Source organism: Anoplopoma fimbria, chromosome 4 (assembly GCF_027596085.1).
Source record: "Anoplopoma fimbria isolate UVic2021 breed Golden Eagle Sablefish chromosome 4, Afim_UVic_2022, whole genome shotgun sequence".
Classification (NCBI taxonomy): domain Eukaryota; kingdom Metazoa; phylum Chordata; class Actinopteri; order Perciformes; family Anoplopomatidae; genus Anoplopoma; species Anoplopoma fimbria.
Genome location: NC_072452.1, coordinates 18,867,251 through 18,880,736, shown reverse-complemented (window position 1 = coordinate 18,880,736; position 13,486 = coordinate 18,867,251). Strand labels below are relative to the sequence as shown.

The 13,486-nt window shown below is 39.9% G+C and overlaps 1 protein-coding gene across 1 annotated transcript; it reads left to right on the top strand.

The window, feature by feature from the left end:
* The first annotated feature begins 9,643 nt into the window (after positions 1-9,643).
* Positions 9,644-13,163, top strand: LOC129089873 (zinc-binding protein A33-like). Its single transcript, XM_054597269.1, has 2 exons — positions 9,644-9,725; positions 9,862-13,163. Exon 2 carries the CDS (start codon positions 9,864-9,866, stop codon positions 11,475-11,477), a length of 1,614 nt encoding a protein of 537 aa, XP_054453244.1. The 5' UTR covers positions 9,644-9,725; positions 9,862-9,863; the 3' UTR covers positions 11,478-13,163.
* The last annotated feature ends 323 nt before the right edge of the window (positions 13,164-13,486 follow it).

The following is a 13,486-nucleotide window of genomic DNA, read 5'->3' as shown; positions in this document are numbered from 1 at the left end:
ACAGAGTGATACACCACCTGGATGCTCCACGAGCAGAAGTAAGAGTCATGAGGTGTGTAGCTAGAGTCAGATGCTTTATCCATTAAACCCATCAGATTCAAGGTGGTTGTTATTGTTTTTAGTGGTTGACCTTTCTTCTCCCGGTGGGTTGACTGGAGCTCTGACTGAAAGCGGTGCGGCGGAGACAAGAGGGACGACATTGATGGATACATGAGAGGATTACAGAGACAAGAGTATCACAGGAGTAAGACTTGATGTAAGCAAACAGCGGCCCGCGGGTCAAATATGGTCATCTAACCAAAGTATTCTGAACGCTGAAGAAAACTGTACGCCTTTCATAGTTTACATTAAAAAAAGCATGGTTTTCAAATATCTACTGTAAGAAAGTAAACCCCAAATCAACATGCCCTTGAAAAATGTAATACTGCTCCCACATCAAAAGGTATTTGAATGGTGCATGGTGCTGACGTGAAGTCCAATGGATCCTTTGATAGATTATTAACAATGATGGCGAGACGTAAGTGAGCTCACTTAATTTGGCAAAAGAAGAACATTGGAGTGCAATAGCTTGTATAGATATGCAAGTACAATAACCACCTTAGATTGCGAATCCAATCGACCTTCCAGTACTTGTTTTTGTAATTACGAGCCTGCAAGTCCCTAGATGCTAAGAACTACTTTATCTGTGGTCACCAACAGAAGGTCTGATGTTTCGGTTTAACGAGTGACCTTTTTAACAGGTGACTCTAAGCCGAATTTGCCGTGGTTGCTTGTCAGTGAGTGAGAGTTTTCACCTCTGTGTTTTCCCCAGCTAATCAAGACAAAAACGAAGCTGAGACATGCGTCTGCACAGAGCCGCTTCAGACATCTGCATAGACTAAAACAAGAGTGTATCTGTTGGGTGAGACATGCAAGTGAAAAACGATCTGATACGCATGCTGTCTAGACGGGGGGTTAGCCAATTGTTGGTTGTATTCATGCAATCACACATAATACGGCAGTAGACGTTGCAGACGCACCTGGTGGAGAGCGCACCTTTCTAGTTATTAAGACGTTGTGACGCCCCTATGACTGAGTTAACAGCAATCTGGAGAAAATTTGGGTTTAAACTGTACATTATTTGAATCACTGTCCTCACAACCTGTTTCCTAGAAATTATGTTCACAAATTTCGAGAGTCATCACTGCCCACATTTTGTTCAGTGGTACTGCTATGTTTTTGTATTCTACGGGAATCGAAAGGGAAGTGGTCGAGCTGGGTGATTCAAAGAAAAAGGACTGTTATAACGGAGACCAGGATTAGCACCCAGACTCCCTTGAGTGAGTTGATTTGGACAACAAGAAGAAAAATCATGGTTTTGGTTAACTGTTAATAAACTGAACGTGTCCTGTTGTGAAATTCAAGTCACTGTTGACTTTTTTGTATAAACCAAGGCCAGTTTACATCCATAACCTCACCAAAGTGCTTTGAGTAATCAAACATAACCATAAGAAATATAAATCGTACTTTAATGGATATTGTAGGAAAGCAAATGTTAAGAGTATATTAATTTAAAAAATGTCATCATGTTGGATGTATTTCCTATTGCAATATTACTAGTGTATAACTTGAACTTCCAGGAAATTGTGTTAGTCATCTCTGCCACAATATGGCCACCACACCAATTCATGTACTTTACTTAAAATAAACATGTTTTTCTGCCTTTTTGATGACAGTCTGTTAAACCCCATTCAGTACTGTACCAGTACACCAGCCCTGAAGAGTTAACCGTCTAATCATTTGCTGGAGTGACTTCAGATTAAATGAACAACCCTTGCTTATTATAAAAAGACCTGGGGGGAAAGGAAACCCATAAGCTGTAGCAAGGGAATGTTAAAAGGCTGTTAACAAAGTGACTGCTGTGTTGATACAAACATCACAACGTTACCCTGCGGCCCTCATATTATATATGAACTGACACTTCAAAGAGACAAGACTTGTTGTCACTGGCAAATTACTCGAGAGATGACTGTTCACTTTGACCGTTTTGTATCGGTTGTATGCAGGACGATGTACTTGACTTTAATTAGTACACTTGCTGTTGAGGGTTTTAATCCAGCCAGGCCAGGGAGCTAGGGGGTATAAAAAGCTCTTGTTGTTTTCCTCTGAGATTAATTTCTACTAAATGAATAAATTGGTAATTGAAACAACATTACTGGCTTCTGCATAACAATATATAACAATATAGTCTACTGCAAAAAAATATGTGTTTAAGTAAGCAAATCTATGTTGGAAAATCATTTTGCTTACATTATTTGCAGCACTGCAAAAAGATGAAGAAAGAGAAGTATAAAAGTTGTCACTTGTGTGGCAAAACATCGGAGAGGAAGACAGAGTGAAAGGAAGGAGATGCTGCACTTTTTGTATTGTGGGTATATTTGATTTGTCACATTGAGCAGTTCATCATTACGTTACATTTTCTCAGCACAGTGGATGTTTGTTTTTGTAAAGGTTTAAGGAGGGATAGTGACAGAAACAGCCACAAGAAGCATTAAGAGACAGGCAGAGTGTCATTGAAAATCCAGCATGACGCACTGTAATACCACCTTTCTAAGGAGATTCAATCTTGTTTGGTGAAAGTCATTTAAGACAATAAATATTCTAGGAATGTAAGTCTTGAACAATATATGTTTAATGACGGACTTTTCTTTACGAATAACCTTCAGACCTCTATCATCACAATATCAGAGAGAATTCAGGCTGTGAGGTTGAGTGTGGTTTTACAGACGCGACAAAAAAAAACATAGTAAAAGAGGATATGCAAATTTGTTGGCTTATTCCCAACCGAGTGAGGCTCACAGTAATGATGAGAGGGGCGGAGAGAGACAAGTAGAGCCATGGGCCAAGAGCCGGCTGCCAAACAACAATAAAAAGCACTTGTGTATGATAGATCAAGCTGTGAGAGGAAGAAGAAGGGCACGCCGGGGTCAGTTAGATAGAAATCCTCTGTGATCTTCCCCGTATTTCACAAGCACCGTCTGTGGCGTTACAGGAGACACAGAGGGGGAGACAGATGGCGCAGAGGGAAGATAGTATATAGAAAAGAAAAAACAATGATACAAAGACAGAAACTGAGAGGAAACAATGTGAGAAGGAACTAGACGTGGATGGATTATGAGACAATGGGCCCATGGGCACAGACATATAAATGACACCCCATCCCTCATGCACACAAAAATATTACAACCGATGCAGCTGCATTGTTTTGTAGAACTGCAGTTGTATTTACTACCAGTGGTTGCTTTGTCTCTTTGTTGCCATTTTGTGATTGTTTTACATCTCTGGGAAATCTCACTGGTCATTTGTCTCCTTTGGTTTCTCTTTTGTGTTTTGTAGTCATTTTGCGTCACTTGTGGTAATTTTGTGTCTCTTTATAGTAGTGTTTTGTCTCTTTGTAGCAATTTTGGGAAATTTCTCGTCGATTTGTTAGTTTTTGTATTTAGTTTCTTTGTCTCTTTGTGGTTGTTTATAGTCTATTTGTAGTCTTGTTTGTAATTATGTTGCGTCTCTTTGGTTGTCTTGCTTCTCTTTGTGGTTGCTTTGCATCGTCGTAGTTATGCATGTTTGTCTGTGTTTTGTAGTGATTTTGCGTCTCTTTGTGGTCATTTTGTGTATCTTTATAGTCGTGTTTTGTCTCTTTGTAATCAAGTTGTGTCTCTTTGTGGCAGTGTTTCGACTCTTAGTATTTGTGTTGTTATTTTTTTAAATTATGTTGCGTCTCTTTGGTTGTCTTGCTTCTCTTTGTGGTTGCTTTGCATTGTTGTAGTTATCCATGTTTGTCTGTATTTTGTGTCCTCATGGTAGTATTTTTGTGTCTCTTTGTAGTCGTTCATTTTTCAACAAGAAATGTTACCAGTCACTTCAAACTGAGGTTCCCCCCAGGAGGCTCGACCCCTTGGGCCTCTACTCCTGTGCTCGGCAGAACCGTTAAGAAATCTATCCATGGGACTAGAGGGTCTTACAGGACATCTGGGAGATGGCTGGTTGACCTCTGGAGCTTCTGCGCTGCATGGCTGACTGAACATATCGGATCCCACTGCTGAACCATTTTAGAGAGGGGCTGAAGTTGGTGTGAAGGAGTGAGATGGGGACGCTCTGTGGTTTAGGTGTGAACCGGGACTTTCTCACATTAATCATGGTCAGGTGGAACACTGAACGAACCTGAGCGGCTGCCCCTCCCTGCTCTTTACTGCAGCTTAAAGATGATTGAAGGCCAGAAACCACAGGGGCTTTCTAGGAGAGCACTGTCGGACGATATAGATTACTGGAGAATACACAAGGGAGTGTATTTCACACTAACACACCAATACTTTGAACTGTTTAACTTATCTGCTGAAGCTCGCTGGCTCTTGCCTCCTTCTAAAAATCTATTAAAGAACGGATTTGCCAAATCTTATAGGAGTGTGACGATTGATGAGTATTTAAAAATCTCTCTGCCTCTCTGTGTGTCTCCTCTGCTATGGATCAATAACTCTTTTATACTGTCTATAATTGAAATGCACGGAGCCTGAGGTGATTTAGCTGGCTTTAATTTCCTTGTTTGTTATGAATACAAATGTAAGCCAGAGGACATCAGATCTCCAGTCATCTATAGAAACACAAACACATGCACTCATTCCTGCCCTTACCAACTGAAATATACCTCAGTTGACCTATCCATCCATGAAGCATATCCATAACTGCTGCAGCTGATTATTTTCCTTTACAATGAATCTACTGATTATTATCTTAAGGAATTGTTTAACCTATAAAATACAATGTACTATATAAAGACCGAAAAGAGATTCAATTCACTTTCACAGAAAACAGAGAAAAGCAACAAGTTTTCCCATTAAAGAAGACCTGTTTGTTTTTGTAACTTTTGCTTAAAAATTGTCTTAAATGATTACTTTGCTATTAATGCTGTTTCAGATAAATTATCTGCCAATCAACTTAATTATTTATTAACTAGTCAGAATACTCGTACATATTATTTGAAAGACCTATAATCTTTTTTTTTATTCATGAATTAACTAAAATATAACATTTTCATCCAATAAATGCTTGTAGGTCAAGCCAATTACAATTTGGAAAAGTCTGTCTTTACAAAGGTCTAAAGGTATCTGAGAAATGTGCAGGCTCCTATTAAATAAAAAGGCAAAAAGGCACCAACCACCATCTCTATTCCCCTACTTTAGTCCGGCCCTGTACACCCTCAGAAAGAAAGCGAAATTACAGGGGGGAGAAAAGGGAGAGTGGCATCAGCATGGTAGAATGAGGAGGAAAGAGCAAAAGGAGTGCAGGACCTTGTTAAAAGCCCCACTGTGACAGGCAAGAAAAGGCTGCAGCTCCGAGTCATTAAATGTGGCTGAAGTGAGTGGCTCAGTAAAAAAAGACAGAAAGAGAAGGTTTCAGAGGCGAGTGCTGCAAAATGAGGAGAGGAGCGCTGGTTTGAAATGTGAAAATCAAGTAGTAGCTCGCTAAGGTAAAAGCATAGAAGCAATGAAAATGAGACAGAGATGCAAGAACATCCATTTTAACCAACTTTTACTGAAAAGTCAAACCCTTATCCCGCTGTTGACAATTACATACAAATAAAAAAGTGATGCTGGACATACATCACAGGGTTTGGTTTACTGAGTGTCCTATACCTCTACGTCCTCCAGAGGAGTTAAACAAATAATACTATAAAACACAGCAACATTCATATTACTGTATGCACAAAGCACACAAGAGTTTCTGCTGATGCAAGATGTTTTACAATTTAACAGTATATGATAGAAACATTTGGCTTTCCTGGGTTCCAGAGCCAGAAAACTCAGAGTTTTTTACCTCTGCAACATCAAAAATATTTTAACTCATTGAGTCTTGAATCATTTAATCCTTGTCAAAATTTTCAGTCACGGACACTGAGGCTGGAAAATAGCACAAATGAATAATTCAACAGTTGAAGCAACCTATCAGAGCTGGTATTCTCTGGTGTTTGGAGGATCTCAAATAGTGGTATAAATCCAAAAGTCGCATAATGAATAAGAGAATATATACAATAGCACAATAGCCTCTACATTTGGAAATAATGTTTCTGACCCTGTGAATCTCCAGGCAGCACATAGGCTTCAAGAAAATGTCCAGTTTGATTTATCTGCAGCAGAGTGGCAGCGATACAATTCACCAAACGTACAGCTCTCAAAGACTTTTCTCACACTGACATATTAAAAAAAGATTCCCCAGCATTTCCTACACTGAATCTATTCCTTTACTGACAGCCTTTTTCTGCGGTGTCAATCAGACAGAAAATCAGTATTCCTTTTTGTATTTTGTTTTTTTGTATTTCACCTAATGAACTTCAAATAACTTCTCATTTGCTACTGTTCCATAGAAATCCGTTCCTCCTTATGACTTCACACAGCCTAAAAATCTGCCTCCATCCTGCCAAATTACTATACAAGACTATACGTCATACAAGAAGATGAGAAAGATCTGTGTGAAAAGATGTTGAAGATCTTAAACATTTCAAGTGGGATATTTTACTTGCAACTAAGGTTCAGTCTTACTGCTTTCCATAAAAAGGTAGTATCTCCTCTCCCTCTTTTTCATGCTGAAAGCGCCGCTTTTAACGGGAGCAGCTGTAAAAACACCATGACAAAGATGGAGTTGTCCTTGTGAGCTTTTGAGCGTTTCAAAGTCAACCTATCAAGCAGAAAAATCTCAAGATGAGTGTCTGGGGAACAAAAACACTGGAGGGAAAGGACTCTCATTTGGCTTCGGTTCTCCTATGGCAGCCATGTTCCCCGGGCTGATGGATGAAGGGAGAAACTCATCTCATGACTAATTATTTATCTTCCCTCCAGAACTGTTGTGTCTGGGGGTTGGAAGGAACACAACCCTCTCCTCTGACCAAGTAGTAAATAAACCCGGATGATGGAGGTGAGTGAGTCTTCTCTTTTGCCTTCACAACTCTGTAGAGCATGGCTGCCATACAAACCGCCACCAGACAAAATCTGACAGCTTACATTTCTATCATCACATGGTTGAGTGCGTATTACCTCAATAATTGCTGTTATATCACAAGTAATGTAACTGTGAACATGTTGAATATGTGAGGTCAATTGTTTTTGGATTCAAAAACATCCTTGTGGCTGTCACTCAAAAATGTAAGTTTGAATGAACAAGAACTTACAGATAATTTGTTGAAATGCACAATATTTCCATATTTGCTGTTGAACTGCTTCCAAACATATGATAATTATTGCTGCTGTAATAACGAAACACACTTTGAAGTAAACTAGAGTATCAACCACAACAACAAATAGAAAGAATAATGAAATTCTGTGGAGGCCGGTCAAGTTCTTTCACAGCAAACTGCAAAAAGTATTTCTTTATGGATATTACTTGCTCAAACTAGAACATAGCCTTTTGTAGCTATTTTGATTATCTATATAAAGTATTTTTTTGTAAGCAAAAATGCGAAACTTCCTTTGGTTCTGGCTTCGCAAATGTGAGACTTTTCTGCTTTTCCTTGACCTACAAATTAATACATTTTATAACTTGGGTTTTGGACTCTTTTGAACTAGAATATAAAAATACAAAACTTGCCATGTGTACATTTTGAAAGAGTTTTGGAATGCTTTAATCATTCCTCTTGTCATATTGGCCATCTAGCAAAACCTTTGTACACTGTAAGGAATGGCAGACAAAATCAATTCAAAAAATGCATTTTGAATTTTAACCAAAAAGAACACAAAGTTCCAGCAAACCAGTTCAGCTAAATCAAATTGATAGCTTTCAAACTTACAGACCTTTTAATACAAAATGTGTTCCCCTTCGTGACCTGTGGCAGAGGGATATGTCAAGCAGTTACGTGTTGGTATTCTGCCGTATCAAAACACTGGAAATTAATACACACACAACTGCCAGGTTGTAGAAACCAACATGATGTGACTGACTGCTGAAGCTTTATACTATAGATTATTAAAATAATTTGATTACAATACTTGGATTCTCTTGTTCTTATTATATTATATATATTATTGTTATGTTTTATCGATGATGATGGTGATGTTATCTAATGACACAGCTCAGCCTGCAGTCCACCACAGTTGTCTCTTGGGCTGTATGATGTGCTTTAGAGACCAGGCTTTACTGTCGAATCACACTCAATTTAAACCTGACCAGACACCTAGAAGGAGGCACTCAATTCTAATAGAGGGAGGTCTGTGTCCTCCTGCACTTTGAGCTCCTCTAATCTCTTATTCATGTATTCAAGGTGAGAGGAGAGGAGCAGCTACAAGTGAGAGCCGAATGGGTCGGAGAACAGAGATGAGAGGGGGAGAAAGCTCTGGTTAAAGAAGGGAGAGGTGAAGAAAAAAAAGTTGGAATGAGAAAAGCCCCGACTGCCTTTAATCCTTTCAAGGAGTTGATCCCGCGGAGGAGAAGAAAGGCTCGGGGTCCTGGAGCTCCACACGGACCAGGATCAAAAGGAATTTCCATCTGATCCAAATGTTGTTTGAATGTTTTATGGTGGACAAGACATCGAGGTGAGGCTCTGATAAGACGTGGCACAAGACAGCTCTGATCAGAGGCCATTTTCAGATGAGAACGTCACGTTGGGGAGCTTTCTTTTTCTGAGCACATAAACTGTATCCATAAATTATTCAAAATGCTGAGCAAAAAAATGTCTGAGCGCCGATTTTCAATATCTCATTTATAATAGGTCTTGACATTGTCAGTCACTGGATTCATTAACGACAGGCTGCAGCGGCTATTTACATTTACACGGTAAAGAAATACACAACTGTTGAATAATGGAGCACTGAAATACTGAGATATGATGCAATCAGCATTGCCCACATACACATATTTAAAGTGACACACCTAGTATGGATGCATGGGGGCTAATTCATTTGTGTCACTGAAAAGTTAAGTACGTATGTATCAATCTATTTTAATTTTTCAAACATCAGTACATTTTCATATGCCGACAACGACATTCCTGCAAAGCGCCGTTTGTGGATAAACCTATGCAGGAATATAAATAAAAAAAACATTCAATCATACATGAATGCTTCTAATGCACAGACACCTTTATGTAACCCACGCAGATTATTTCAGCTGTGACAAAGCCCTTCAAGGATGCAGGGAAGCTTTTGTGTTCAAAGCCTTGTTTCCTCAGAAGAGAGTGCGCAGGACGACGGTATTTACAGTTTATTATGCAGATGCCATCACTGAGCACTCTCATGTAATGCAAATGCACACACATGCGTGCTCACAAACCCATTTACAGTTCAGCATGTTGTGCTGTCTCAGAGCTTTCATTTCATTTGCGCATAATACTGTACATGAAAAGGGATTTTTGAAGCACTAGCATTGTGAATACTTCAACTAGCATTAACTGAATGCAAATAATAGTATTCATGATGCACACCTGAAAGAAATCACTGCTGCATGTAGCTGCATGCCTTTGAAGTCCAGATTGGGGACATGTTTTATGTCTCTCACTAAGCTCTTATGGATCAGGAAGACAGCTCTAAACTTTGTTCACCTGTGAATTGCAGCCTGTGGAGGGTTAACTTGTTCCAGTAAGATAAGGAAATGGGCGGGGACTGTCCCTGCTGAAAGAGAAACTAAAAGGAGGAAAAAAGCGCCGTCTTTTTACTTTCCTTTACAGATCTGAACGATTTGGAAAAACATACACACACACACACCAGGTAAAGTTGTTATTTGTCATGTTTGCAGTCTTTAGTAATAACTACTTTATTTCAGTTTCAAACACAGACAACTATGAATCTTGATTGACTTAACACTGCTCTAACTTTTCTTCATCTTTTCCGCTTAAATTTGTAGGCATGGCTGATGATGCAGATAGTTTTCTTTGTTCGATCTGTCAGGATGTGTTCACTAAACCTGTGTCGATTCCTTGTGGCCACAACTTCTGTCTCGACTGCATCACAAACTACTGGGACAATACTGACACTGTAATGAAATGCCCACTGTGTAAAGAGAATTTCTTCACCAGGCCGATGCTTCGGGTTAACACTGTCATTGCTGAGATGGCCGCAAAGTTTAACAAATCTGAAAGATCTCTTGTGACCCCTGAAAAAGCAGGAAGTGGATACGTGCTCTGTGATTGGTGCACAGGTGCGAAGCTCCCAGCCACCAAGTCCTGCTTAGGGTGTTTCCTGTCTTTCTGTGAGACACATCTAAAGCCTCATCAGAATAGTCCAGCCATGAAAAATCACAAACTGATCCATCCGGTTGAGAACCTCAAGGGCAGGATGTGCAAGACGCATGACGCGCTTTTGGAACTGTTTTGCAAGGCGGATCAAATGTTTGTTTGCGAGTCCTGTAAAGTCAGTGACCATAAAGCCCATAACATAGTGAATCTGGAGGATGAGGCTCAAATAAGGAAGAGTATGCTGGGAAGAGAGAAGGAAAGCACGGATGAGAAGATCCAGTCACGTCAGCAGAGAATTCACGAGATCGAACAGTCAGTGGAGGCCAGCAGAATAAATGCAGCAAACGCCCTGTCATACAGCATGCATGCGATGACTGCTTTGGTGGACTACATCAGGAGAAGTCAAGCAGGGCTGGCGGAGGTAATTGAGACAAAGCAGAAAAAAATTGAAATGGAGAGCAATGGCTTAATTAAAGAACTGGAGGGAGAAATAATGCAACTGAAGCAAATAAAATCACAGCTTAGTCAGGTCGCACCCCACAACGACGACTTTTTGTTTCTTGAGAATTTCCTGTCTCTTGCCATCACTCAGCCTCAGGTTAAGAACTGGTCCGATGTGACTCTTAACAGTTATGAGTTCACTGAGCAGGGAGCCATGGCCATGCTGGAGACAACAGTGACGAAAGAAATAAGGATGCTGTGTGATCCCGACTGGAAAGAAATGCAGCAGCATGCCGTGGATGTGACTCTGGATCCGGACACAGCCAACCCTCTTCTCGTCGTTTCTCCGGATGGAAAGCAAGTCACACATGGAGACAGAAGGAGGCAACTGCCAAAGAAACCAGGGAGGTTCGAACAAGTCCTCAATGTCCTCGCAAAGGAGGGTTTCTCCTCAGGAAAGTTCTACTATGAGGTCCAGGTTAAAGACAAAACAAACTGGGATTTAGGAGTGGCAAACCAGTCCATCAACAGGAAGGGCGACATAAGATTGAGCCCAAAGATCGGATACTGGACTATTTACTTCAGAAAAGGAAGTGAGTTTACAGCCAATGCCGGCCCTGCCATCAACCTCAATGTGCGGGAGGTGCCTCAAAAGGTTGGGGTGTTTGTGGATTACGAGGCGGGTCAAGTCTCCTTTCACGACGCAGACTCCAGGGCTTGCATCTTCTCCTTCACCGGATGGAACTTCACCGAGAAGCTCTTTCCGTTCTTCAGCCCCTGTGGGATTGATGGCAACAGAAATTCAGCCCCCTTGATCATCACTCCTGTTAAACACAACAGCTGAGTTTCTAGTTTTGTTTTCTATATTTGGGAAAGATAAAGAGTGTCAGGACAGGGGACTTGGAGGGAGATCACAGTGGAGCGCTGAAATGTTTTCGATCTGTGAAGCTCCGGTGTGTCATTCTGTTTCTCCCATCCATCAGTGTCAGAGCTGTGTGTCACTATGTGTCGCCTGTCACACAGACAGCTGTGGATCTCCAAGGGAATGCAGCTATCAGGACATTCAGGACGGACAAACACACACAGAGTGACACTACAGTCATACATCTTCTTGGGTTACAAAAATAAAAATCTTTATCAGCGGGGCATTCATTTTGATACTTTAAAGTTACTCTTGCCTGCCAACATACCAAAGCTGGGTGATTCAGCATTTAAAAATATTATAATCATAATAATAATAATCCCTCATTACACAACAAGCGATGGAAAATAAATCAACACAGAAAATATTCAAACAATTATTAGGACTCTAATTAAGTAGTTTCTTCTAATGTGGCTCTGTATGAGAACGAGAGCTATTCAGCTAAAAGTGTTTTTATTGAATGAATCAGTCGCAACACTGGAGCCTGACTGGCATATAAAGCTGTGTCCTCTAATTAAAATCAGCCAAACCTGCTTTCCAAGTTCAAACACGGCAAAATCTATTTGGTGAGGAGAGTCTTAAGCAACTGTTTATTGAGCAAAGCCAATTAAAGTCTGTCTGTTTGTTTGTTTGTCGGTGGGTAACATTTAATTCTGTTTCTTTTTTGTTGAGTTGCGTTTATATTTATTTTTCTTTGGGAGACTGTTTTTCCAAAGTAGTTCCCAACAGAATCAGACAAATAGACGTTTGTTTACGATGAAGTGACAAAGCTCTCTAGAGGTCGTAGATATATGATGACGGGAGCAGAGGAAGAATAAAAGCCTAACCACTGTAGTATTTATTATTCCAACCATGACAATGAAAGGTCTCCTAATCTTCACAAATTCCTTATTTCAACCCAAATTATGATCTTTTGTTAAACCAAAACACTTCATTTTTGGGTTTAAACTGAACCAAACTAAATGATAGGGAGAGTGTTTTCACATCATAAAACTGTTTTAACAGTGATGTGTGACAGTTTTGGAAGTCACAGATGTCGTTCTGCTGATAAAGGACACAAATAAACTATGTATTGTGCTGTTTATTTTCCGGATTGTTTTTAATTTTTTTTGTCATGATGCTGGATTTCTCTTAGACGAGGTTGTTATAATCTCATCTGGACATAAAGTAGCTGAAGAGTTTAAGGAGAGCCGGTCGGGTTGGCCCACTCGATTGTTGTATCATTAAGAGCTGACAGACCACACACTGGGCTAATGACTGCGTGGAGCCGTTGGATAAAAACCTTGTACAGTATCTCCATAATGTCTGTTCATAAAACTGCCGTGTTCTTTTGATGATCATGCTTTTTTCAGCGTTAAGTGATGCCATCTGAAAATTCAGGTTAACAAAAAAGGAAAAACAGGAGTCCCTTTGAAGTCACTTTGCAGTCTGAGAAATTGTGGTGGCCTCCGTGTTCTGACTTTTTATTTATCTTTTAATTGATTAGTTGTAAAACACATAATTTGATTGTAAAAATGCAGCCTGAGTCTGTATAGTGTACTGTATGTATGTTGGATGTACTGATGAGGGGAAATTATAATAATAATAAAGAAAACTGCAGAACAGTAATCTTGATTTTTCATCTGGTCAACACACTCGATAAACACAACAATCTAAGAAATCCTTCCAGCAGATAAACACACTGAATGCTGAATTACTTCCCTATGCAATTAAAGTGCATCTGTCACTTTGAGGAATATAAACACAAAATAGAGACTCTCCCAACCGCCTGAGATACCCACAACATACACTTAAGAAATTTTGTAGCCATCAATCGCAAAATTATCCATTGCTTTTGCTCTCCCAGTGCGGTTAGATAAATAATGACAATTCTGCCTTTCACAAACGGGGGAATGAGTATTTAATGATTTGACACAGATAATTGCATGCCA

Coding starts and splice junctions, on each gene's coding strand:
- LOC129089873 (XM_054597269.1), top strand. CDS start 9,864: ATGGCTGATGATGCAGATAGTTTTCTTTGTTCGATCTGTCAGGATGTG.